This window comes from Eucyclogobius newberryi, unplaced genomic scaffold, assembly GCF_026437365.1.
Source record: "Eucyclogobius newberryi isolate DKJ021-1_F unplaced genomic scaffold, fEucNew1.0.hap1 SCAF_8, whole genome shotgun sequence".
NCBI lineage: Eukaryota > Metazoa > Chordata > Actinopteri > Gobiiformes > Gobiidae > Eucyclogobius > Eucyclogobius newberryi.
The window spans coordinates 12,725,384-12,752,064 of record NW_027316500.1 but is presented as its reverse complement, the minus strand read 5'-3'; the positions used below and the strand labels follow the sequence as shown (position 1 = coordinate 12,752,064).

At 39.2% G+C, this 26,681-nt stretch overlaps 1 protein-coding gene across 2 annotated transcripts; it reads left to right on the top strand.

Moving 5' to 3' along the window:
• Nucleotides 1-627: 627 nt before the first annotated feature.
• On the top strand, nucleotides 628-26,000 carry golga4 (golgin A4). Of its 2 annotated transcripts, XM_072436378.1 has the most exons (25): nucleotides 628-848; nucleotides 1,986-2,060; nucleotides 2,961-3,062; nucleotides 4,767-4,835; nucleotides 5,512-5,838; nucleotides 5,935-5,982; nucleotides 6,215-6,271; nucleotides 6,347-6,445; nucleotides 6,539-6,680; nucleotides 7,058-7,248; nucleotides 10,063-10,146; nucleotides 11,034-11,181; nucleotides 11,256-11,434; nucleotides 11,519-11,617; nucleotides 11,698-11,853; nucleotides 11,969-15,732; nucleotides 15,814-15,935; nucleotides 16,787-16,917; nucleotides 17,814-17,900; nucleotides 20,283-20,309; nucleotides 20,395-20,463; nucleotides 20,815-20,890; nucleotides 23,871-23,968; nucleotides 24,505-24,591; nucleotides 25,317-26,000. In XM_072436378.1, the coding sequence occupies exons 1-25, from the start codon at nucleotides 771-773 to the stop codon at nucleotides 25,329-25,331; spliced, it is 6,330 nt and encodes a 2,109-aa protein (XP_072292479.1). In that variant the 5' UTR covers nucleotides 628-770; the 3' UTR covers nucleotides 25,332-26,000. The 2 variants fall into 2 exon arrangements, with proteins under 2 accessions (XP_072292479.1, XP_072292480.1); XM_072436379.1 differs by lacking the exon at nucleotides 2,961-3,062.
• Nucleotides 26,001-26,681: the final 681 nt, after the last annotated feature.

The window sequence follows — 26,681 nt, the reverse complement described above, 5'->3', positions numbered from 1 at the left end:
GTGCTTGCGGTGGTGCAGTGGTTTAATGCGTTGCACTTGTGTGGCGCGCTGAGGGTTTGATTCCCAACCTCAACCATTTGCTGAATGGCTCTATACATAAGCCAGGCTCCAGTGAGTTAAAGTAAAGTCTAGAGCTCTTGTTGCCATGGCAACCTGTAGTGACCTACTTCCTGCTCCAGCTCCATGTTGTGTTGGAAATTCTACTTAAGAACTCAGACAAACTAAAAGGGAGCTGGACATTTTAATCATACTTTTGTAATCATAATTTGATCATGAGACTTTTTTGTATTTGCACTTTCCTAATGCTCATGTTCTACCAAACAAATGTGAACAAATGTTGAACAAATATATTTTTAATAGTAGGTAATAAATAGTTTAGGTTTTTTTCACACTATACACATTTTTATTTTTTTTAAGGCCAGAATAGTAGATATCCTATGGAGAGTAGGAGAAATCTACTTGAAAAAGCTCTTGGAGAGACCCCCGTAAAAACGCCTCTATTTTCATGCAGTCTGTGTTGGTATGAGCCTTTCCCACCACCAGCGGCGCTGTTGTCTGTTTAAAAAAGCCCGGAGTGTCCCTTTAACTCACACGCTTCAGATTTCCTCCACGTTGGCCACGCATGCGCAGTTATCCATGTCACCTGCTGGAAATAAGACGCCAACAAGGAAGTCTGGCACTGGGGATTTTCATGTCAGGCTAATCTAAAACAAAACCACAACTCCCTATCGATCTTGTCCGTGAGCTCTTTGTCACGACGGTGGGACAAGATGTTTAAAAAGCTGAAGCAGAAGATAAACGAGGAGCAGACTCCGCAGAGGAGTGCGCAGTCACCACAGCAGGCCCAGGTTAGTTTGTACTGAAGCTAGCATGCTAAGCTATCATCTGTTTACACTGCCTCTAATGTTAGCCACGGGGGCTAGTTCTCCTGTTTTAACCTTTTGATCGTCTTATATAGTTATTTCGATCACGTATCGACGCAATGTTGGTGTTTGGTTTGTTCTTTGGAGTTGAATCACTTGACTTTGCGGCAGCTACGTTTTGATGTGTTTAAAGGGTCTTAGCTGTCTACCTCAGCTGTCAGCTGCTCTTCGGTGTAACAAGGCACAAACTTGACAACAACTGTAAAACGAGATTGGATCGCATAAGAAAACCTTTATTTTCACAATTCAAGTATAGCAGCAGAATAGAGACGTGCAATGATAAACCAAGATCAGCTTTTGAAATTAATGTACTTAATCTCTCTTATTCAGAATCAGTTTTACAATTCAACAAATTGAACAAAACTACAAGGATACAACACTATTATATACCTTAAGACTCAAGTTATGTACAGTGCAGCATGTAGACAGAATAAATGTCAATTAAAGTGACTTCAGTGTGTTGTACTGTGGTGATTCAAATTATGTTACAGTATTGCACCTTAAAGATATCGCAAAAGTATCAATATTGCAATATTGGTTTATGCAATCATCAATATTGTAACCAAATTGAATGTTGGATGGATATTGGATGGATGGAACACTAAGGTCTATCTAACAGAAATATAGAGTTTTAAAAAAATGTTGGAAAAGCTAATACATTAAGGCATAAATATATTTGTTTGAATACAACTGAACTTATTGTGTCAGAGTATTGTTCAGCTATTGCAACAATATTGATATCTCATTACTTAACAGCAAGAGTGATACAGATCGTGTTGTTTTATTTGTGATGTGTGACGAATTGGACCACAATTTTACTGCATTACAATAATCTGACCTTACTCTAGTTAATCATTGGTGTTCTGAACATTTTTAAACTAATTTAAGGAATAATGAATTTCAGGATCCCAGCTAAAGCTATTTTAATATCTTGCAATTAAAACCTTCTCTTCACCTTAGTTTGGTTTCAGGTCCATCCTCTTCATTCACGTTAATTAAACTTTGCATCAAGCTATTGTGAAGCCACCTTTTATTGCATTGAATCAAATGTTTCTTTCTCAGGGAACTCCCGGAGATCGCCGTGCAAGCCTGACTGGCTCTTTTCAGGATGGCTCACCTATTCCAAGAGACAGAGAGGTAGGCAGACTGAGGAATACTGTATGACGTGTACTGCATTTGTGCTACGACGCCCTGTACAGCTTGGATCTGTTTTGCTTTGTTGCCCCAGTAACACTTGTATGGCCTATGGCTGTGATTTTATGCATTTATGAATGACACAAGGACTCCAGGATTTAGGACACAAACCCTATATGTAGAATCAATTGTTAATCGTTATAAATGTGTACTCTACACTCCATTGATGAGTAGTCTACAATAATCTTTGGTTTAGAAGTAATTATTCTTTATTAGATCAGGTAAACCACTAGGAGGCTATTTGTAATGAATCGTGCTGATCATAAATCTGTAACTTTCTCAATTAATGCATTAATTGTACTGTCAATATTTTTAGGTGCACTAAGATTGACAGCCATCAATGGCGCAATGGATTGCTTATAATGTAATTAAAGGTTTGATCTAAACCCTCAGATATTAATGCCCTATAAAACATTTGTACAACAAACCAGACTGAGCTTTGGTCTTTGGTTTACATCTGCCATGTCTTTACCCCTTGTATCATCACAGCATCTTTTTCCACATCTAAAACCTTTGACATCTTTGCTTTGTGTCAGAAATTCTAACTTTAATCAATGTTGTGTTACAAAGATCTGTTTTTGACAAGGTCTTGACTAGTAATCTAGGTCACATTTCCAGTCTGATCATTGATGGTTTTGCAGTAAGACTTGCACACAGAGATGCCAAAGTGTTCTTCATAACATTGTTCTGTTGATTGACACTTCCCTCTTCTAATCATCTGTGCTCCTTCTCTCTGCCCACCACTTTCTCTCTCAGTCTCTCACACTCATGGTGTTGTTTTTCTCATTGCTGTCTGTGTTCCTCTCCTGTCCTTTTGTCCTGGACTTGCACTGACGTGGTCAGGTGCTGGCCGGGATGATAGCAGAGCCCGCTTTTCTCTCTGAGTATACTATCTTTGCTCTGGACCATTCAAAACGACCCAAAACAGCCCAGGTAGCCAGTGTGGTGAGTTTGCCCTCACTTCCTGCCTCCTCCTCCTTATTTTCTCCTCTTCCTCGTCTTGCCTTGTTCCTTCCTCTCATCGTCGTGCCTTTGGGAAAATCGGTAGAAGACTGTGGCCTACGTAGGGACTGCTTGTTTCCTGCTCTGTCTCTTGTTTCCTTTTGGATTTAGCCGCAAGAAGTCATCCTGTGTGTAGGCTAACCCTGCATCTACCGGGACTTCTGTCCTACCTCTGTGCTTTCTGCCATCTGTTGGATTAAAGCCCTACCTTTCAGTTCTCATAATGTCCTCCTGATGAAATATTACTCCATACCCTAGACACGTTTTAGCTGCTTGCCAATTAGAGCCCTGACTCCCTGCTATGTTGCCCATGTCCTGAAAGTCTGTTTATTTGGTGAGTTCTAGTTTTGATTTTACAAGCATTGTGACCTTTTAAAGAATTGCATCATTAAATGGCTTGTAACTCTTCCAAGTAAACAAACAAACAAACAAACAGAATTTTGAAGATGCCCTTATTGAGCTAAAACCGTTACTGCTCTTAGTTTTGTAGGAAATAATCGAGTAGCTCTAATCTGAAACTGGTTTGACTTCTGAAGTTTTTTCGGACCTGGCCCTCAGTAAATGGGCAGGCATTGTGCTAACAAGCTACACCCTAATGTATCAAACCGTAATATGTCAATGTTACTACACTGTTTGTAAATGTTTGTCAAAAATACAGATTTTGTTTGTGCATAAAAACATTCTTATTGCTTAAATTTACTTCCTCATTATATTTCTTGACAGTTGTTGCTTATCATTTTGCGGTTCCTCCTCTGTTTTCTAGCCCATTTGCATTTCACATCTCATAAAACCATTTAGCCATCATGCAATTAACACTTTTTGTTGGCGTGCTCATATATCAAGGTGAAACTAGTTTTACCTGCTGGCTGAATAAAAACAGAAACTGTTATTTTGTGACATTTCCTTGTCAGGGTAAAGTCGCTGGCTTTGATGCTAGTAACACACACAAGTGTTGGTCAGGATCAAGAGAGGATACTGGTGAACTCTAGTGTCAAATGTATAATTTTTTATGCACTTGCTTGTTTTAGTTGTGGTATCTGGCCGCGTTGATAAAGAAAATTGAGTTTTTGCATTTTTCCCAAAAGTAATTACTAGACTGACTAATGTTGCAATGTAAGCAATGTTAAAAAACAACAACATTTAAGTGCAATACACATCAAATCACGTCCTGTTTGTATCCCATAGTGGCCATAGTTCTACCAAAAATATTTTTCACCATGATTAAGAGGAAGAAGCACCTTAGCTCGGAGCTGGACAAGGAAGGAGAAAACTGCTCACTCTGATGCTTCTTCTAACAAGACAACTAAACCAACTGAAAACTACTGCCCTTCAGTGATGTTTCTCTGCTTACTAAATACAGCTGCAGGCTGCCAAGCTTCTTAATTCAATACTGGCTCTCCTTTATGTCTCTGACTAGAGGATAGTTTAACCCTGTTATGTTTGATGTTCAGTGTAGATGCCTTCTGTTTTTAACCCCTGTTCTCTCCAGTTGCATGAGGGTAGCCGTTGCCCCTGCATTGCTCCCAGCAATACTAATATTGCTCCCTCCAGAGTAATCAGGGAAAGCCGTGCTGGGTGTGGATGACTAACTGTTCAGAAATTGTTATTTGTACTTTTATTTAAATTATCTGCTTTTCTTGCATGTAGACTCCCACTAAAGAACCACCCAGATCTCCACGAGGAAGCATCAATGGAGACAGAAGTGCCTCTCCTCAAGTATGTATCAACAGTGAATCCAAACTTGTGCATTTGGCTGCCACATCTACCATAGACTTAGACAAACCTCTTTGATCAACAAGAAAAATTACCCTCACAATGTGCAATATATGGGCGCCACAGTGGCAGAGCGGATGGGTCAAATGCAGAGGACAAATTTCCCTACCGGAACAATAAACCATAACTTAAAATATAATTCCAAATAGTTGGAGTTACAGAACATAGCAAAGGTGAATGTCAAGTAGGGAACACGATTTTTATATGTTCAAAAAAAAAGGAATATTAACCTGCATGGCAAAATCCTTCGAACACTTTTACATGCTGGACTAACACATGTTAGTTAAGGACTAGTATTTATCACATTTATCACACACACAACATCTGTATACACTCTCAATTCAGGTGGAACTGTCTTCCTTACAGGAATCAAAATTAGGTCCTTATGATGTAAATGCTTTAATGTAAGATTAACCAAATAATTTTAGTTTAGCTATCACTTAAAATAGTAGGGTTTTGATTAAGGCATGTCCTAACTACGGTTTAGGATCAGTCTCCAGGAGTTGATCTAATGTCTCCAAAAAGCATGGCAAACCAACACCAACTAATCTTTGTTTTATGACCATTAAGCTTTTCCTTTTAATTCTTGCTTTGTGTAATATATTCATATATTCAACAGAAAGAGGAGCCTCAGTCCTTCGCACAGAAACTCCAGCTCAAAGTCCCTTCAGTGGAGTCTTTAATTCGTAGCGGTGCCAGTCGAGCAGAAAACCTTTTCCGTTCCCCGTCCAAAGACAACCTGGTGCGGACATCTTCTCGTGACTCGCTGACACCTCTGGGAGAAAATGAGCCATCGGGTGCCCCTTCCTACGACCCTCCGTCCGACATCGAGAGTGAAGCCGAGGAGTCCATGGGAAGCGCAGAGTCGCTGACCAAAGATCAGCTGCTGCACCGACTTCTGCAGGTGGAGAGGAGCCTGGGGAAGTACAGGGGCAAGTATTCAGAGGTGAGCCAGAGCTGGACTTGTTTTCTATTATGAATCCATATTTTGTGTTGTTGGTGGTGTATAATACCAATGATTTTCTACTCCTTTACATTCCAGATTGTAATTGCATACAGAACGGTTCACAGAGACAAAGAAAAAACACAGGTAATCACCCACAAACCTCATCTCCGTTAATGCATCCAGTATTATAAAGAATGTTTTGTATTCATCCCGGCCTTTTTCACAGATATCTGCCTAATTTACGCATGCCTTTTGAACTAATATGCACCGTAATTTTCACTACTTTTATCTATTTGATGTCACACTTGTATGGTCATATTTTTACATAATGTTTTATAGAGTGATGAAATGAATTAAGTCCCTTTCTTCTCTGCAGTCTATCCTCAGTCAGAGTCAAGATAAGGCTCTCCGCAGAATTGGAGAGCTGCGGGAGGTACACGCTGATAACAATTAAGTCCTTGTTAAATCAATTTTGACTTATTAAGTTAATTATTGCATTAATCCCCAGGAGCTACAAATGGACCAACAAGCTAAGAAGCACTTGCAAGAAGAGTTTGATGCTACTTTGGAGGAGAAGGACCAAATGATCACCGTTCTTCAGACACAGGTAAGCATTTTTGTGCAGACAATTGATCTTGGCCATGGTGGGATCTAGTCATGTCAGTCAAAACAGTTTCCCCCTCTGTGTTCTTGTTAATAGGTTGCTTTGTTGAAGAAGCGTGTCAAAGGTGTTTCAGATGGTGCTGAGCTGCCCGAGGGCCAGGTCTCTCTGTCGGAAGATTCGAACTCAGCCCCAAAGAGTCCACCTAATGAGCAGGAAGCTGAGCCAGAAGTCACTGAGGGTAAGCGTGTTGAGAAGGTAAAACACCAATTGCTGCTGTGTGGACGAAGAGGCTGACAGAGGCTTTTCCCCATTAAAAAAATACATGTTTTCTTAAAGTTACGCATCTCATAGCCAGAAAATATAATGCAAAATCCCAAAAATAAGGCAGATTCTAATTATTTTATATTTGTTAGTTTATAGTTTAATGGTCATAAATAAACTACGCAAATTATCTTTTATCTATTTAATTGCACTTATCTTTGGAGCTGTATATTTATATTTAAACATATATATTTTTTAATCCTGATCCTGAGCTGATCTTGTTTATGTTATTACTAACTCTTAGTAGTTGGTTTTGGTCATTTGTTGTAGTTGATTTGTTATATTTCTGAACAGAAGGGGGCAACAGTGATCCATCCAAACTGATGGAGGCTTTGCAGAAGAGGGTGAAGCGGCAGGAAAACCTCTTGCAGAAGTGTAAAGATGTGATGAAAACTCATAAAGAGAGGAGCGCCCAACTGAGCAGCGAGAACGAAACTCTGCAAGAACAGCTCCAGGAGAGATTGCAAGAGCTGGAGAAAATGAAGGTGCACAAATATTCACTGCAAAACTATAATTGCCGACAGCAATTTTTTTTGTAATGTTAATCAGAAGGAATTTCTTTAATGTAAGCACGCTGCATGATTAATCCTAACAAAACAACTTTTAACTGTATTAGACAAAAGAAACTCTTAGTGGATTGTCAACTAAAAGGAGGAGAGGCGTGACACTGGTAATTGTCTTAAAAAACTATTAAATATCTCTAATCTGACTGTTTCTGACCCACTCACAACCATAAGATTACTGTAGTTTATGCAAAACAAATATTTGTACAGAAAAGTAGTTGTAAAGTGTGTGTTTCTATGTAGAAATGCAGACCAAACTCTTTCCTAAATCTCTGTTGTCCATGTAAATCCACATCTTTCCAATAGAAAATAGTCTACTAATAAAATTTGACAGATTAATATGCAAAACAACTAAGCAACTGGCAGCCCTTAGAAATTCACAAAAAAACTTTCATCAATTTTATGTTTATACAAATATTTTCTATTCAGAGGGACATTTTTACCACAATTTACACCTTCTGGTTCCACTCTATATGCCATGTATTTATCTGTCCCTGCCATTACCGTTTTTCATAAAGGTTGGAGGAAGCAAACTAATCATAATTTGAAAGCCACAGTGCCACACAAATGATAATGTCACCTAATAATTAAGTTAATAAGGTTTTCATCATAAACTGCAATTATGTAGACCTGTTCATAATCCGAGCTGATTTGAAGAAAGCTGCCTACAGTGTAATTAATGTTGCTGTGAAACATCTGGCAGACTGGTCACGGTCCACCGCTGATAGGCCTCCATTATCTCATGACACAGTGTAAAAGTAAAAGCTGCTCTGTTCCTGGACCAGCTCCAGAAGCCCAGTCTGTGTCATGTCAGTGTGACATGAGTGAAAGACATTGTTTTCTTAGATTTCTAAACATTGTGTGACTGGTATGATCGGCTCGTGCTGTTCGACCGCTCCTCTTGGGATGTTTAATTATGTGGGTTATTTTTAGTTCGTTTAATAGGAGCTGATCCTTTAACAGTCCCACTTTACAAAGGCATTTTGGCTTTTCAAGTGCCATTTTTAAATAAACTAAGGAACTCGGCTCTAATCCAAGAGAGCAGCGCCAACTTTGAAAAGTGCGTTATCCAATCCGGGCAAGGCAATGACACTGGCAGCAACATGGACTAAACCAGACCTAAACCAGGTCTACTAGCACTAGTAGGTTAGTTCAGGAAAGCAAAAAAAATAATGCGCCGGTAAACATTAAGATTAAACAAGGAAAATGGACAAAAAAGACAAAGCTACTAGTTACAAACAAGGTATTAAAATAGGGAATAAATCTGCCTTAGACCCACCACCAAAAGTGTTTGTTCCACCATTTGTACCTTCTCATAAAGCGTAACATTTGTTTGGAATCAGATTATCTGCTTCTGCTATCTATTCCCAGAGAATCAGTTTAAAATATGTCTTCCATTTGTGAATATGGTGTTTCCTGTGTCTGGAAAAGCAGAGGTTAACAGGCGTTTAGCCCTCTTAAGCAGCATGAAGACATCCTGAAACTGCTGGCCTGAACCGTGCTCATCCCATAAAACACGCCATCTGTCTGTGGCTCCAGACCTCACTGTGTTGTGCACGGTTCAGACATTATGTACGCACAGCATAGATGGATGTGTCATTGTACCATTGAGTTTAAGAGAAAGTCTAGGCTCTATATGCATCAATGTTTCAGTTCACATGCACACCAATATCTGATCATTAGCGGACTTTTAAAATTGTTTTTAATGACCCATGCCAAATCTGATGAGAGGAACCATGATCAGAAAATCAAATGATTTTGCTCTTCACATATAATTTTAATAACTTTTATCTCCCGAAATCTAATCATTATGAGATTTTGAGTGTGCATGTGAACACAGTAATTACCTTCTCTCTGTGTTTCTACATTTCCTTTTTCACTATTTTGTCTGTTAAGCTGTTGACACGTTCAAATACAGTTCAACACGTAAACCAAAGCCACTGGAAATGTCTGGTTAAACGGCGGTGGCACAGAGACCTACGACATGCCACTGCTGTGTCGCCGGGCTGTAATTTGGGTCGGCTCCTGGTTCAGCTGCACTTTGTGGTGGAGGCGTTCTGGGTGGTGCAGCAAACATTTCATTTTGATTTTGTGTGAAGGACAATGAAAATATGATAGAAGTGTCTTTTTTTTTTGTCTTTAAAAAAAAAAACTATTTTACTTATATGTATGTCACAATAACACATTTTCAGGTATGATATATTACTACGGAAAATATTACGATAAACAATAATATTAAAGCTGTATCATGGCGCTGACACAATAACCTTAAAGCAGGATATAATTTCAGTTAACCCTTTCCTAAGAACCATATTGTAAAGAAAGCATGAGCTGCAGTAAATAAATACCACAATCGGTATGAGTTCATAATGAGTCATTTAAGTTATTTATTCAACACTATTGCTCATATCTTGCACATATATAACAGTTTCCCCACAAGTGCAAAGAACCAGTACACACTATAAATATTGAACCCCCCAAAATATTGTCAGCTTTTATATATTGAACCAGAAGTTGATATAGTAATTATTGTGACAGGCCTATTTACTTTATTACTATATTGACTTATATGCTATCTTATCTTATCTTATCTTGTATGGCATTTCAAAGAAAAAACACTTGAAAAAAATGGTATCATAAATTTGAATATTATTCATAGAAATCGGTTTAAAAAGTTAAACCACTACCTCGGTGCACTGTATATGAATGCTAAGTAATGTTTCTGTTCTTCTATAGGAACTGCACACAACAGAAAAGACCAAGCTCATCAACCAGCTGCGCTACGCCAAGAATCACATCGAGCAGCTGGAACAAGACAAGGTACGACTTTCTTACTCTTTAACGCACTCCTCGATTGAAGTGGACATGTTTTTAGTCTGCCACTGAGTGAAGAGGCGCGGGGCTGTGAATCCTCAGGTTGTTTCACTTAATCTTTGACCCTTGGCTCTGCTGGACGGACGGCAGCTCTCAAACTCCCTTTGAGGAATGATGAGAGCTACCTTTACAATCAGTATGTTTAGAATTAAGGCTGAAAAAGCAGAATATGTGTTTTACCTGTGCCAGAGATAATGGAGGGAAATTACTTAAATCTATGACGTAGATGCAGAAATGTCACTCCTGATATAACTCATAATTGTAACATTTCTGGTAGAGGACTCACCTGATTTTTTTTTCATCTCCTTTTTGAGATGTTATTGCTTTGTTCAGAAAGTTTCATGGTTTTGTGCTTCCTGTTATATGCTACATTCTGAGCACTTTTTCCATATTTGTTTGAAATTGTCAATCGTTACGGGAATTATTCAAATTTCTCATCATTCTTAAACCCATGGATAGCAGTAAACGTTTACCTCTCCACGGAGACGCAGGTTTGAAGGAAATAATACATTTTTCAAATGTTATTTCAACTTATTTAAGCAACAAAAACACCCATAATTGAGTAAATAAAAACTAGATATGCTTAATGCGTAACATTCCAGGCAAAAAATAAATACAATTTCCACGGACACAAGCAGGTATACACCCTCCACCATGACAGATGCATTGTGAACCTTAAACGCGGATGCATGAAATAAAGTACAGGTTATTCCAAACACAAATAAATAGTTATTGTTATATATATTTCCCTCCAAGAAGTGAATCCCTGTTGAAAATCAAACATTGTTGCTATTGTGAATTGTATTTAATTTCACTTTTATTTGTGTTTTTAGGGAATGGTGATCGCAGAAACCAAACGCCAGATGCACGAGACTCTAGAGATGAAGGAGGATGAAATCGCACAGCTTCGGTCCAGGGTTCAACAGGCCACTGCTCAAAAAGAGGAGCTGCAGGAGCAAAAGGAGAAGGCGGAGAAGTCAGGTCAGTCAAGGACATATTTTCAAAAAAGCAGTAAGAATGAATATGAATATTAAGCAGGTGTTCTGTTTGTGTAGCGTTTGAGGAGCTTGAGCGAGCGCTGAGTGCGGCGCAGAAGGCCGAGGAGGCTCGGAAACAGCTGCAGGCTCAGCTGGAGGAGCAGGTGAGAGAGGTGGAACGAGCCGGAGAGGAGGAGCGCAAGAATCTGCAGCAAGAGTTAACTCGGGTCAAGCAGGAAGTCGTCAACATCATGAAGGTCAGAAAAGCAGAAAACACAATCTCCGTGACATGTTTCTAACGTATATTTCTATTGTTGATATTTTTTTTTTTTTTTTTTTAGAAATCATCTGACGACCAATTAGCCAAAATGGAGAAATTTTATAGTGAAGCTTTAGGCGCTAAAGAAGAGGAGATGACCGCTAGTGTCAACGCAGCTAGAGTGGGGATTATTTATTTCTTGTTTTTATTTCATTTACTCAGATGGATAAACACCAACTAATATTTGGATTTTTGTTTTAGGAGAAATGTAAAGAGGAGTTCGCTCAGTTATCAAAGGAGCGCGAGCAGCAAGCGACTCTGGCTCTGGAGGATGCCGAGCTGCAGAAGACGGCTTTGAAGAACGAATGTGAAAACAAGGTTAAAGAAATTCAGCTCGAACTGGAGGCTACGAGAACTGTAAGTTTATAATAATAGTCCTGTTTATTTGTCCTGTGCTTGATCTATTAATAAGTGGAAAGTTTATTTTCGAAACTCCATACAGTAATTAAAGTGTGATTGTGTGTGATTTCAGAGGGTGTTGGAATTGGAGAGCTCCATGGTGAACGGCTCTGAGGATGAGTCCAGTTTGTCCCATGAACGTTCTGCTCAGCTAAACGAATTGAAAGACCAACACCGAGAGCAAATATCTGTATTAGAGCGGCAGCACCAGGAACAGCTGGAAAAGCACAAGGGCAACCTAACCCAGCAGCACAGCGCAGCTTTGGAGGAGCTCAAACAGCAACACAGCGCAGAGATAGAGGCTATTCTCAAAGATAAAGAGGAGCAGTTCCAAGCACACGTCGAAGATATGAACCAGAAAACGTTTGAGAAACTGGAGGCAAAGCAGACAGAGCTGGAGGCTGTTTCCTCTGAACTGTCGGAGGCTTTGAAGAGTAAACAGCTCCTGGAGGAGAAACTAACTGCTGCTGAAGAAGAGCAGCTTTTAATGAAGCAAAAGCATGACAAGAAGTATGAGGATCAGGTGGACAAGCATAAAGCAGAGATGGAAGATATCAAAGTGCAGCATGAACAGTCATTGGGCGGTATGGAGAAAATGCTAAAAGAGGAACTTAATGCCCTGAAAATTGTTTTGCGAGAGCAGGAGAAGGAAAACAAAGAGCTCTGTAGCAATGTAAAAACACTAAAAGATGAATCACAGGGATTAAACGCTAAAGTGAAGGAAGTGGAAGAGCTGCAGCAGTGTTTATCACAAGCCCAAAATGAAAGTGCCAACCTCAAAGAGGCAAGCGGGCAATTCAGTGAGATATTAAAGGACCTTGATCATTGTAGAAAAGAATTAAATGATGTGCAGCAACAGTTAGAAGCAGCCAAGAGTGAATGTGAACAAAAGGAAAAAACTTTGCAAGAGCGTGAAAATGAGCTGCAACAGTGTAAGAATGAACTGTGTGAAAAAGAGGAGTCATTTACAACTAATCTTAATGGAAAACAAGAAGAATTTGCTCGCCTTCAGACACAGTTTGATAAAGAAAAAGCGGCTCTGGAAAAGAAACTGAATAACATTAAAACTGATTTGGAAAACAAGTTGAAATCGCAAGAAACAAAGATGGAAAAATTCAAAATAAAAGCCAAAGAAATGCAGGAGACCTTTAAGAAGAAGCTTCAACAGAAAGATGAAAATATGAAGAAAGAATTGGAAAAGAAAGAGGTTGAAGTTCAGAAAAAGGAGAAGCAAATTCAGGAAAAGATCCTAGAGATGGCGCAGAAAAGCTCTCAAGGCCTCAGCAACACAGTTTCTGATCTACAGGCGAATCACAAGGAGGAAGTCGAGAAAGTACACACGGCACATAAGAAGGAGAAGGAGGAGTTGGAGCAGCATTGGCAGGAGAAAATGAGACAGCAGGAGGAGGATATTGCAGAGAAAAACACACAAGTTTTGCAGGAAAAACTACAAGCACTTGAGGATTTGAACGAGAATCTTAAAAAAGGCAGAGAGGAGAATGAGCAATTATTGTCTGAGATAAAGAATTTGAAAGAAGAGCTGGCGATTCGAGAAACCACTGTACATAAACTACAGGCTGAGCTTAATGAAGCGGCTGTAAAAGTGGAGGGATTATCACAGGGCGAGGAGATGCTGACGGAACAAATGGAGTCGGCGGAGAGGAACCTCAACCAGGCGCTAAACGAGAGGAACAGCCTGCAGGATGAGCTGAACAAGGCCGAGGAGGAGAGCAGAGAAGTATTAAAAACCCTGTCGGTTCAAATGGAGCAGAGGGAGTCGCAGTTAAGGGCACTGGAAGCGTCCAAAAGTAAAGAAAGTGTGGATTTGCAGCTCAAATTAGAGGAGACTGTTGCGCTGTTACAAGCCAAGGAGGCCGAGTTCCAGCAGCACTTAATAACCGTCGCCAGCCAAATGGAGCGTTACTGTCAAGATGTGCAGGGGAAGCTGCAGTGCGTTTCAAATGAGCTCTGTCAGACGGTGGAGAATAGGACGGGAGAGCTGAACGATAAGCTGGGGCGCGGCCACAAAAACGTAGCACACCTACGCAACACTATACTCACGAAAATAGACAAAATTTGCACTTTAGAGGAGAGTTTGCGCCAGAAGACGGAGGAGAACAACAATCTATGCACGACTTTAGACCAGATGAACGCTCGGGTAAAAGCGCAAGCCGACCAAATCGTAGCCTTATCTAATGATTCCGAAACTCTCAATAAAGACAATTTCCAGAGAGTGGAGAAGCTAAGTGAGGAGAACAGAGTGATCTCAGAAAGTATCAAAGCCAATGAAGTTCATATCAGTAACTTGGAGAGCATCATAAGTGACTTGAAGAATCAGCTGGCGAGTAGCATTCAAGACAAGGAGGAAGCCATAAATCAAATAAACCAGCAGTGCAAAGAGGAGAAGCGACAGGCCACGGTGCAGATGGAGGAGGTTATGAAGAGACTGGAGCAAGAGAAAACATCTGCTCTGGACGAGGCCAGCACACTCGGGAAAAGCCTGTCTGAACTAGAAAACAACGCGGCATCCAAGTTCGCTCAAAGTAATAACACTATCGCAACATTACAAAACAGACTGGAGGAGCTTGAGCGAGAAATTGGGGAGAAAAACGATGCCTTGCAGAGATTGACCGCGAGTATTGACAATCAGTCCATCAGCAAGTCTGAAATGGACCAGATCTTGAGCGAGAAGGAGCAGAAGGTGAGCGGGCTTACCTCGGAACTGGAGGGTTGTAACAAAAGACTGGGAGAGGTGCAGGAGCGGCTATTCTTAAAGATACAAGAGTGTGAGCAGCTAACAGCGAAGCTAAAGCAGCAACGTAGCGTCACCGAGAATGAGAGGAAAGCGTTGGCGGAACAATTGCAACAAACGCAAGCCCGGTGCGCGCAGAATGAGAACATGGAGCAGGAGATGATGGAGAAGTTGCAGTCACTCAAGGAGGACAACCAGAAGTGCCAATTAGAGATTCAGAATCAAAAGGAAGAGTTTGAAAGGGTTAAAAGTGAAATGGAGAAAACCAATGAGGGGAATATAAAAGCGACAGAGGAGAGATTGGCAGCAGAGAGCTCTAAGAAAGTGTCCGATTTGAAGAAAAAGGCTGAACAGAAAATCGGCCAGATTAGAAAACAACTGACGTCTCAACTGGAAGAGAAGGTGCAGACCATCGAGTCGTTACAGGCGAGTTTGGAGGAAGCGAGCAAGACTGAGACATCTGGGAGGGAGCAGGTTCATGTGTTGGAAGAGAAGACGGCAGTACTTGAAGATGCAATTGGAAAGCTAAAAGAGGAAAATGAGAAGCGTTTAGAAGAATGTCAGAGTCAAGCCTTAGATGAATTGAAAAACGTCTATGAAGAGAAGATGGCATCGCTTCAGAATAATGCAGTGAACCAACAAGAGGTTCAACAAACTGAATCGATGCTTCAAGAGACTCAAATGAAACTAAATGATCTACGAGAACAAAATGAAGCACTACTTGCAGAAATAAATGGATTAAAAGAAGACATTTCTCAAAAGGAAGCACAGATAAATCAACAGCAATTGGCAATTAATCAAAACGTTTTGTCCGAAGTGATGATCGAAAAGGAAATTGTATGCACCAGTGTGGAGCAAACCAAAAGTGTTGTTAGAAACGATATGGAAAACCACTCTGAGACGGACGACGCCAACTCGCAAGAGAGTTTGAAGAGTCGTTTCAGCCAGGTTAAGAATGAAAAAGACAAAATCCATAAAGATTTTGTGAGGTTACAGAAAGACATGCGGGCAATGAGAAAAGATCACGAGCAGGAGCTAGAGCACATGAAGAAAGATGTGATGGAGGAGTTTGAGGCGAAGTTCAAGTACGTTTCACTGCTCCCTGTTGTCTTTAAATGTGTGTCTTACAACTTCTTTATGCATGTGTTGTCCATATGTTCAAACAGATTGGATTTAGAGGATTTGGAATTGAAGCACAACTCGACAGTGAAGCAGTTGATGAGGGAGGTCGGTTCACAAATGGCCTTGAAGGAGCAGGAACTCGAGACAGCTGTGAAAGAAGTCATTGGTACAATGATTACATTTGAACAAAGAGCTCAAGTAAAAGGAAAAGTTTGAACTATATCTTGAAGTACAAAATGATTAGTTTCTTATGAAGGATTATAAAAAGTGACATCATTTTAGCCTTCAAAAGTTAAATTTTTACGTATGTGGTGACAATAGCTCAGTTGGTGCCTTGAAGGTAGAAAAGCGCTATTTAAATGTGACCATTTACATATCAAAGTACATCTTTCTTGTGGCTTTTAACCATAATTTTCCATTTATCCTCATGCACCTAATGATAAAACAAAACCAAAAAAAAAAAAAAAAATATATATATATATATATATATATATATATATATATATATATATATATATATATATATATATATATATATATATATATATATATATATATATATATATATATATATATATATAAACCCTAATCCTTATCATGCTGCTATTAGAATAAGTGGCTTAAATCATTTCTTAGTATTGCAACAACTAAAATAATCTTGCTAATTAACATTTGTTTTGAATGTGCAATGTCATTAAAACACTGCATGGAATAATGTATTCAATTTTCATTTTTTTATTTTATTTTTCTCCTTATTTATAATACATTTTACAATTGATTAAACTACTTTACTATAAGATATTAAACTACCGTAATCTCACTGATATTTGACGTTGTCACAGAATATCGTTTCAAACCACTTTATGCTCCTGTAAAGCGTGACGCTTAAGTGAGCTGCCATGTTCCTCTTGTAGTTAAACGCGATGCCAGTTCAGATGTGAGTGAGTGGTTTGGATCCCTGGTTGTTACATTATGCACGTGTTAACTTTGGCCCCTCTCCCTTATGTCTTATCGCAGAAAAGGCCCAAGCTGTGGAGGCTGAACTCATCTACAACCATCGGGACGAGGCCAATCATCTGCGCAAGGTGATTTCCCAAAAGGAGGACGATTTGCACAGAACTGTGAAAAAGTACGAGGAGGTTCTTCAGGTAATCCACCAAAATTCCAGTCCCAACACATTTCCAATATATTCTTTTCATCGCGGTTTCCATTCTATGAAGTACGTTGGCCACACCTTTCATTTGGAAGCTATTACTTGCTAGCTGGCAGCGAGGCATGGCTTTTGGAAGAACGAGCAAATGATTAAGTTTAAGAAGTTGTCACATGAGTTGTCTGCAGCTCCCACACTATTTCCTTTCATGTACTACAATCTTGTAAATTATGTCATGTATAATTTTCTGTGGGAGGTGTGGGTGTGTAATAGACGCCCTTGAACTGTGTGCATTTCCTGTAGTATGTTTACTAAAATACAGTTTGTCTTTACATTTGCATGGATAATTTAAGGAGGTACGTTAACTACAGTATAATGTACTAGTAGTTCTTATTTTCCTTGTGATATATAATTGTAATAGTTGAAAAGTAAGTGAGGTAGGTTTGTTGTGAAGTATTAAACAGTGGATGGAATTGTGAAATAATATCACATATTGAAAGCTGATGTATCCTGAGTAAGCACTACAGAAAGTTACTTAGCACACTCAAATACTAGTAGTACATGTATTTGTTTAAATTTACTTTTAGAAAATGGTTTTAGATATGGATTGATTGAAAAGTATTATTCACGTACCAGTATCTAAAATGTAAACCTGAGTACTGGTATGAAAAATATGAACAATACCCAACTTCTGCAATAAAGAAGTGGAAGTTCCTAATAGTATTAGTACATTTGTGTTATATCTTGAGGTAGCTCTATTTTGCTTTACTCTGAATGTAAGATTTAGTTTTCTTCTTTTTCCTGAGTAATACTATCTTGAGAGTGATGTAACAATACATTTTTCTTGAGTCTTTCTCCCACGTCTGCATGAAATTGTCTCATTATTTTTTCCAGAGTCGAGAAGAGGAAATGGGCGACCGGGTGTGGCAGGCCCAGAAAGAGCTGCAGGAGCTTCAGGCGAAAACCCACAGCACCGACGAGGTACGACGACGCCCGGCCCAAAAACGCACTCGATACGTTCAGCAGGTCATCAAAAAGCCCACTTGTGATTTACTGCGTCCAAGTCATATTGTGTTGTCATCATTGTCTCGCAGATGTGGAAAAGCAACCTGTACGCCAGTAAAATCCACTGCATACGTGACTAGCGCCTAAGCTTGAATTTATATTGTGATTCTGGTGAAGCCATAAGTCACTTCACAATGGTTGTATAAAACCACTTTATCGCCGGTCTCCTGCTTAAACTCTGCTAAAACATTTTTCATTTTGAATGGCAGCCCGATCATAACGCGTCCGACCGTGCCGATGGGTCTCGTATTATGTGAAGGTTCAGCGCAGGGCTAACAGACGAAGCAGTTTTAGGCTCTTATCCTCGCTCTTGTCTCGCCTCAAAATTGGCAGATTCGTTACGAGAACTTTCGGGACAATTTTCGTACATTCTTCGCTGTGATCAGACTTTTTCAGCCCCGTCGCGTGGCTTCGCTCCAAAACACGCGGGATGCTGGGATCTGAAACACGCAGGAATGCTCTGCTGCTCGGAAAAATGGGAATTGTGAGGCATTGGCTTGCTCTGTTTTTAATTATCAGACGATGGGGGTGATTCGGGGGGTTAAATTTATAATACACTTTTGGCTTGAGACCGTAAATGTCTAAGAAAAAAAACGCCCACCTCGAAAGCACTTTACACAGGTGTTGAGGTGCAATGGGACCCCTGCAATGCATCCTTCCTACGTTTTACACTTACACCAAAGCCCACTAGAGGATGAAGAGTTATGCTGCTCTCCAGGCTGCATTTTTCCCTGGTGAGGTAATAACTTTACAGGGGGATTGTATGGGTTTATGCTCATAGAGTCCATTTCTTGCTACAGGCCTCTCAGACCATTTTTCAAACAGACAGTGGGTCAGTGTGTTTCTCCCACGGGACAAGCGCGCACACACACGCATACAAGTACAAGTTTTAGTGAGTCTGCTTCCTAACTTCCACAACATTAAGTGGAAAACCAAAGTCTTTGGGTGCAATTATATTGGATACAAAAGTCTATATGTAGTTTTTGAACTAAATGCTGCCTTGGCATTGCGTTCATCGATCTTCCTTTGCTGTAATCGCTTATCATATAGATTATTTCAGTAGTCGGCGTTTTCAAAAATCCATTATTGTCGCAGTATAAACTGAAGAAGCCCGAGACGTGAAAGAAGAGGCACGAGGCTGGAGCTCTAACGCAGAAGTTTGTTCATCAGTGCAGGACCCAGAGACATGAACCCTAAGACATCTATCAATTATCACTAAATACAGTATTTTCCCCACTATAAGGCGCGCCGCATTATAAGGTGCACTGTCAATGAATGGACCATTTTCTTTCATTTTACATATGTAAGGGACAAAACACAAACGCACCACACAAAATTGCTTAGAGGTCTGTAGGCACAACCAGAATGAATCCATATATAAGGTGCACTGTCGTTTTTTTAGGAAAATTAAAGGCTTTTAAGTGCATCTTATAGTGCGGAAAATACGGTACCTATAACCTTGTGCACAGGATTTATTAGATCATCTATTTAAAGGGACACAAACTTGTTTCCATAGTCTACATGGGTTTCAGAGCGATAAATCTATCACCGTTGCCATAGCATTTAACAGTTCAAAATTATAATTAATGTTTTGAATTGGCAAAAGTCCTCAAACTATCAGCAGTAAACGGGAAGCTGAAACCCTTGAATGGCATTAAACATGTCTATCTCCATGGAGACCACCAGGTGACACCAGGTTACAGGTCAGGTCTGCAAAGAGGCAATTTCCCCCCCCTCACAATAACAAAAAAACAAAACACTTGTAATTGAATATAAATGCAAGATGGACATTTAGTTATACTGCGGTACATTCCAAGAAAGCAAGGAAGGAAGACAGTAAAAGTAGTAAAAGCACAACCTCAACAGAAAAGTTACACAGTGTGCCTTTAAGATCACCTTTATTCTAATGGATTTAGGTTCTGTTGATAAGATAAGATATTCCTTTATTGTCCCACATGGGGAAATTTCATTGGTGCAACGCAGTTTTGTTCATTTATTTACACGGTGTGAACATCCAATCCAACTTTACGTATATACCAACTTAAAAACAACAAAGTGCTTAACACACAAATGCTCTTAAGACAATGCAAAACAACACATTTATTTACATTAATAAAGAAGTCAACATTACCACTTTGTGCTAGTTTTGACCCAGCAGCAGTCTCACAATTATGAACCAGCCAGTACCACGTCATATCAATATCAACATTTGCTGTGCTGCCTAAGGAAAAAATAACTTGCATCTAGTATACCGGTACATAAAACATGTTAACACTTTATACGTTCTTTTTTGTGCAGGGAGAAATGACCAAGGAAGAGCTACTGGTTTGTGCATCTTATCGATTTACTTGGAAGTTCTCAGTACACGACTTTGTCCTCCAATCATTTCTGTCATTGCTTCCGACTTCAGGCGCAGCTCGCGGAGAAGACGTCTTTGCTGAGTGAGGCTCGTCTGAAGGAGCAGGAGTTTGTGGAGAAAGTGAGTGTTCGGATCCTGTTGCGTGGCTCTGGGACAATGCAGAGTAAATCCAGCGCTGCGTGTTCCCAGGATTCTGTGACCTCCAGCGAGCGCAGCTACTGCTCTCCCGCTGCATCTACTTAATTACACCGCACATCTGTTTACATTCGGTTTAACCCCATAAACAATAGCAACGACGCCTCCCACCGACTCTCCCACAAACTCCATTCACACAAACAGCCCTTAAGGAAGAACAAATAACTACGACCATTTTCCCAAATACAACAAATGGTCTAATGCAGATAATTAAATTCATGGGGTTTCTTGTGTTTGTTTTATATTAACGTGTAAACTTGTTTTTTTCCATTGTAGATCCACTCACTGGAGGACAATATCAAGTGTTTCCACAGAACTGCAGTAGTAACTCATCTCGGGAGCACAAAGAAAGGTAACTATCATAACATGAGGAACTATCATGCTTTTTGACCTAGCATTTAGTTCATGTCACAGGAATATGTGCAGTTACGTTGTCTCAATGTTGTGATGTAAAATGTCCAACATACAAAATAATCCATGTGTGTCATAGATTACTATTAATTCATGAAGAATCACAAGAATTACTGCAAACCGACCAATTGGAAACAGTTAATACAGCAGACAAAAGAAGAATGGCAAACTATATACTATACAACAAACTTGAGATTTTTCTAATATTATTATTTTCTAAGGATCTTGTACTCATCTTATTATCTTATCTTGTAGTAATTAATACATGGAAGCAGAACGCAGATTTCACATGTAAATAAAGTTTTGTGAGTGACGTTTGAGTTGCGTTACACGTCTGGATTCAAACGGTGATTTTGTCTGTTGCTCAATCTTCAATTTTCTTGAAACAGATTGTCTTTATTAGAAGCTAAACTCTGTAAAATGCTGGCACAGTATTCTGGATATGGGGGATTTGAGGAGGAGCAGGGCTGTGTGCTGTCAAGTCCTTTGTGGGAAACCTTAGGACCACAGTCTGCAAAAGCCATTAAATCCAAGAACGACTTCTTCACTGGCCCCTTTTTGACAAACGAATCTTTATTACACCAAAAGGAAAGCTCGAATAATAAAAGTGCTCAATCAGTATACCCATGAATTGGTCTTTATAATACTGTGTGTCACTGTGACGTATAATAAACAGCCAGTCGGTCTCCATAGGCCCACCATAAGCTAAACCACAAGGCTTATACACGTCTAACCATAACCCAAGCTCTAACCTTAACCAGACCCAAATTACAGCCATGGCTCCAGTCTGATCCAGCGAACCTAAAATCACACTTATGGCACTTTGAATGTCCTCAAACCATTTGCATAACCAGACCACACGATTCACTGCAGCCTTATCACCGATCCTGAAGATGATGAGAGCAGATTGTTGTGAAGGCTCGGATGTTAAACCATGGCAACCGCTGTGTTAGCGAGTTTTATTTACACAACACGCGCTAATGCTGCTACAGGGCTTTTGAGGGTCAATAAAAAGTACAAAAAAAACAGCTAATACAAATAAGTGTTGTTTTTATCCCCAATAACCATGAAACGTTAATGAAAAGTGTGCTCTTTTATTATCTTTTTATTCCTACATTTTTAACTCTTTAACCTCAAAATGGTGCAAATTAATCCATTGACATATTAATCATGAGCACCCCTAGATAAAACCATGAAACTCAAATAATTATAGATTTATTATACATAGTTATGATTAAATCGTTATCTCAGCTTGTTCTAAATAACGTCTACATTTTAGTACATGTGTCAGTGTTAATTCCTCATCCTCCTATAGTATTCCTTTTTGTATACACAGGGTCCATAGTCTTTCTTAGCTGCCCATTAACTTAACAAATTAAGACCCAGATCCTAATGAATATTAAAACTAGTATTGAAACTTGATACTTGATCCATACTTGAAACATTTACTTGAAGGATGTATATGTATAGTTTGGTCTGGAGCTATATCAGAACTAGTACTACACCGTTATATTAAAGAAACTACTATTATTTTGTGTTTGATTCAACTGTCGAAGCTAAAATTGTGTATTTTATTATAATTGGCTGCACTCAACATCTGAATATTATTGTCAGATTTTTGAATTCTAATTGATATATAAACAGCAGCACAACATCATCTCATTTCTGACCGATCATGGTTACTCACATGAGATTTTTAGGTCTTTTTTATCATCTTAAATGTCCAGAAATTGGTTAATAATCAGATTTTGGTGTGTGTGTGTACAGTAAACATAGTCTTTAACTGTGGCATTGAAATTGGTATCAAGCATTGGGCCATTTTGTAGTCACGCTGACCTCTTTGTATGGCGATGACACTATTGCCTATTGCACTTTTGCTCTTTACTTATGTATTTTTTTAAGTCATTTGTCACGGTCTTCGCTCTCATAGCAGCCTTTTCCTGGTCTGCTGCAGCTCTTGATATCTTCCTTTACGGCTGTAGCTGTGAGCGGAGGTGGGCTCAGGGGGTCAGGTAAGGTCAGGCGAGGTCAGGGGTACAAAGACTAAGGGGATTTACAAATGACCCACCTCTCACTTCAAAGACTTGTTTAACTCCATCCAGCACATTCCGTATTGGCGCAGACATTAACACACTGTTGTCCTATAATGATTATTCCATATTGTGTTAGCGTGCGTACACTGTAGCCCGTGGAGTGACTGGATTTAAGCCTTTCCAGATTAGTCCAGCGTGCAGGTTTTTAGTGCCGTTTTTTTTCATTCACACAGTTTAACAAGATAATTGTGTTACGGCTGTTCAGCGGCAGTAATGAAGTTCTCATGCTGTGATGAGCCATTGTTTCTGCTGCTGCTCATAGCAATGAACGTGTTTGTGCCCAGTGCCCACGCCTTTGTGCTCCTATATTTAGGCCTGGCTAATTTTAAATTTACTGTGACATAATATTAGCTTTTTAAATGAGCACCAGCTAAGTTCCAGTCCATAATATAATCACATTACCAAAGTGACCTCAGCTTAAAACCTAAAAGATACTGCAGTGAACATTTAGCATCATCATTTTTAAATTAGAATTTGATATGCAAATGAATGAAGTTGAAATGTAGATTATTTGATAATTCGATTATTGTGATTATTCAGGTCACAATAGGAATCGTAAGAACAAAAAAATTTAAATCGTGACCATTTCAGAAGCAAAATTAAGCCTTTTTTGTTCAATATATAGCACAGAGAATTATTAGTTATTTTTGTCACATTCAACTTGAATTTGTCTTTCAGAAAGTTGAGTTTTGTGAAGCCGATCAGACACAGAAAATGAAAGATTTCACTGTTATTTAGTCACAGTCTCAATAATCATGAATAATCTTTAAATCGTGATGTTTTTTCTCGCAATAATCTTCACACTATTTTGATTCTCTTATCTTTCAGAACCGAGTTACAACTGCGGCGAACCACTGTCTGAAGCTACTGAGATGGAGTATCTACGTAAAGTCTTATTTGAATACATGATGGGTCGAGAAACTAGAGTAAGTCGCTTTTACCATCAACACAATGCAACACACTGACTGGACAATTGACTGTTTGTGAACTGGTTTTGAATGCAGAGGATCTGGTTCCCATCAGCCACACATCGCACAAGCCCGTTTAGGTAGCCCTATAAAGTCAACTCACTCGGGGGCAAAAATTAACAGTGATCATGTTAATTAGCAGTGTTGTTGACATGGTCCTAAAGCCAGCAGGATTTTCCCAGATGCTCAGCAAACAGTGGGTCTTTATAGCCACACTTGGACCTCCCCGTGCAGAGGATGTCCCAGAGGCTGCCTGCAAGCACATGCGGATGACGCAGACTTTTCTCTTGTTTTGCGTTAGCGGAGCGGTTAAGCTTCCTTCACAGCAGACTGTTTCTGATTAGAGCGGTCTTTATAGGGAAATGCACGCGCACTCCGATTGGCCTGCACCTGATTATGCAGTTTATGTTTTATTATACGGAGGCATGAGTGTTACCTGTATTACCCTGGAGTGAATAGGCGTTATGTTAAATGATTATGTTTTTCTTGCTCAGACGATGGCCAAAGTTATAACTTCCATGCTGAAGTTTCCTCCGGATCAAGCTGAAAAGGTTTTGGAAAAAGAAGATGGTAAAACGATGGTAAGCAATATTTGTGATTTTATTTACAAATATGTCTGCTTTAGACATGAGACCATCAGATGATTATTATTGAAAACTCATAATAATAAATTCCAATGAATAACACATCTCTTAAGAAATGATAAAGATATTACATGTAAATATAATAATCATGTAAATATAATAATCAATAATTGAATCACCAGTTCACCACACACAAACTCATTACTCTAAAATGTATTTTAACAAAAACTTTGTTGACACTTTATTGGCATTGTAGAGGTTTTATACGGACCACAGCAGATAGGAGAAGACATGGGGTGAGTTTGCTACATTATTTAAGGAGTTAGGAGTTAATTGTAATTTATTTTTTACATACCAATATACAATTTGCCCTCACTTTCCTAGTCTCGTCTGTGCACCTTGTGTGAAATGGTGCCACATCAAAGACCGTTTTGGGACCTTTTGCAAATGCCTTGCCCCTTTTAGTCAACTAATCGATGCAAAATTAGTTTATTCAATTACAGCCCCACTTAATTAGTTCATTCACACTTAGTGCAGCAACTTTTATAGCCACAGTTGCCCTGGAACAGTCTGACGGAGCCACGGCTGTCATAAAATGCCTATGACCACCCTGACCGCCCCACACTGTACACAAACACACTGTGATAGTATAATGTTGTAGGACAGTACAGTGCATTAGAAGTATATCTTTGTCTGACTGATGTTCATTTGATCCTTTTCAGCCCTGGTTACGGTGATCCTCAGAGCTGTGTTTTTTTTTCATGAACTTTGCTGCTGCTGCTGCTGCTTTTTGTGCTGCCGAAGGGGACGACTGCCAAGGATCTGACGAGGCCCTTCTCTGCATTATATTTGTGACGACTGTGTGACTGTGCGGTTAGAGTCTGTGTGTCTGTGTGAATGACTGTTTGAGAGACTACGCTTGTGGGAGCAAATAAGCTAAAACACTGTAATGAGGGATTTTGAAAACATGCCAGAAATATAAATCTTCCATAAATCCAGTTTTGTGATGAAATTAAGTTTGTTAATTTATATATTTTAGATGCAGTTGAATGTCTTTTTCTTTTATTTAGTATAAGTGTGTTAAGGTTGACCTGTGCAATAAATCACATTATTCCTTTGGGTGGTGAGGGTCAGTTTATTTCATAATGTTGGTTTTGTCTAAACTTACTCTGTGTAAATCTGTAATGACCCATTGACTGTGTATTTTCGACATCTTTAATCTGTGACATCTGGACCTTGTTTTGACTGCTTTTCTATGCTTTATATTTTATAGACACTGATAGAAAATCCCAAATGCAAAATTTGTAAATTGTGATATGACTATTCTAACTGTATCAAAGGGGTTCTAAATTAATTCACATTTTCAAAGTAAATAAATAACCAGATTAAATATTTACAGAAGTGCATTTGTCAACTGTTTTTTCTTCTTGATCATCTCAAAGCTTCCGCCGTTGAACAAACATCTTATCTTTCAGCTGGGATTCACATTAAGGCTCCCCACTGCAGACGACCAACAGAGTGATAACCTCCTGAAATGCAACAGGAATGCAGACACAACCATAATTTTAGCTTCGTGACCTCTGACCTCTCGCTGTAACGTGCAGGGACAGTCTTACAAAGTTACAGCAGCATATACAAGCCGTTACAGAAGCTGAAAAAACACATATTTAACTTTTAACGCAATAGATCAGGTTTTATCCAAGGGACTTTTCTTAATATTTTTTACACAGTATTCAAATAGATTGTAACATGACTCATTTGCAAGTCATTTTTGTATATTATGTTTTAAATAATTCATATTATGGGTCATAAATTGCAATCTATTAATTAAATGCCCTGTTTCTGTGCAATTAAAAGAATGAAATTTTGATTTAGAATCAGAAAAGCTTTTTTTTTGGCATTGTCGGTGAACAAAATTTGCAACTTAGCTTCTTTGGCAAATTGATGCAACATAAAACAATGACTATTTAGATAAACTATAAAGATAAAGGCATGCGTATAACACGACTTGAGCCTGTGAGCTCACTTTTCTCCCTGGTTGATCCTGACTTGAGCCCAATTTAATCCTAATGTAGTTTTAGTTTGGT

What these genes read in the sequence shown, in the direction of transcription:
- golga4 (XM_072436378.1), top strand. Translation starts at nt 771, where the DNA reads ATGTTTAAAAAGCTGAAGCAGAAGATAAACGAGGAGCAGACTCCGCAG. An exon ending in CTAGTGTCAACGCAGCTAGA is followed by an intron (nt 11,618 to 11,697) that starts GTGGGGATTATT and finishes TTTTTGTTTTAG; the next exon opens with GAGAAATGTAAAGAGGAGTT. An exon ending in AAACCCACAGCACCGACGAG is followed by an intron (nt 17,901 to 20,282) that starts GTACGACGACGC and finishes TTTTTTGTGCAG; the next exon opens with GGAGAAATGACCAAGGAAGA.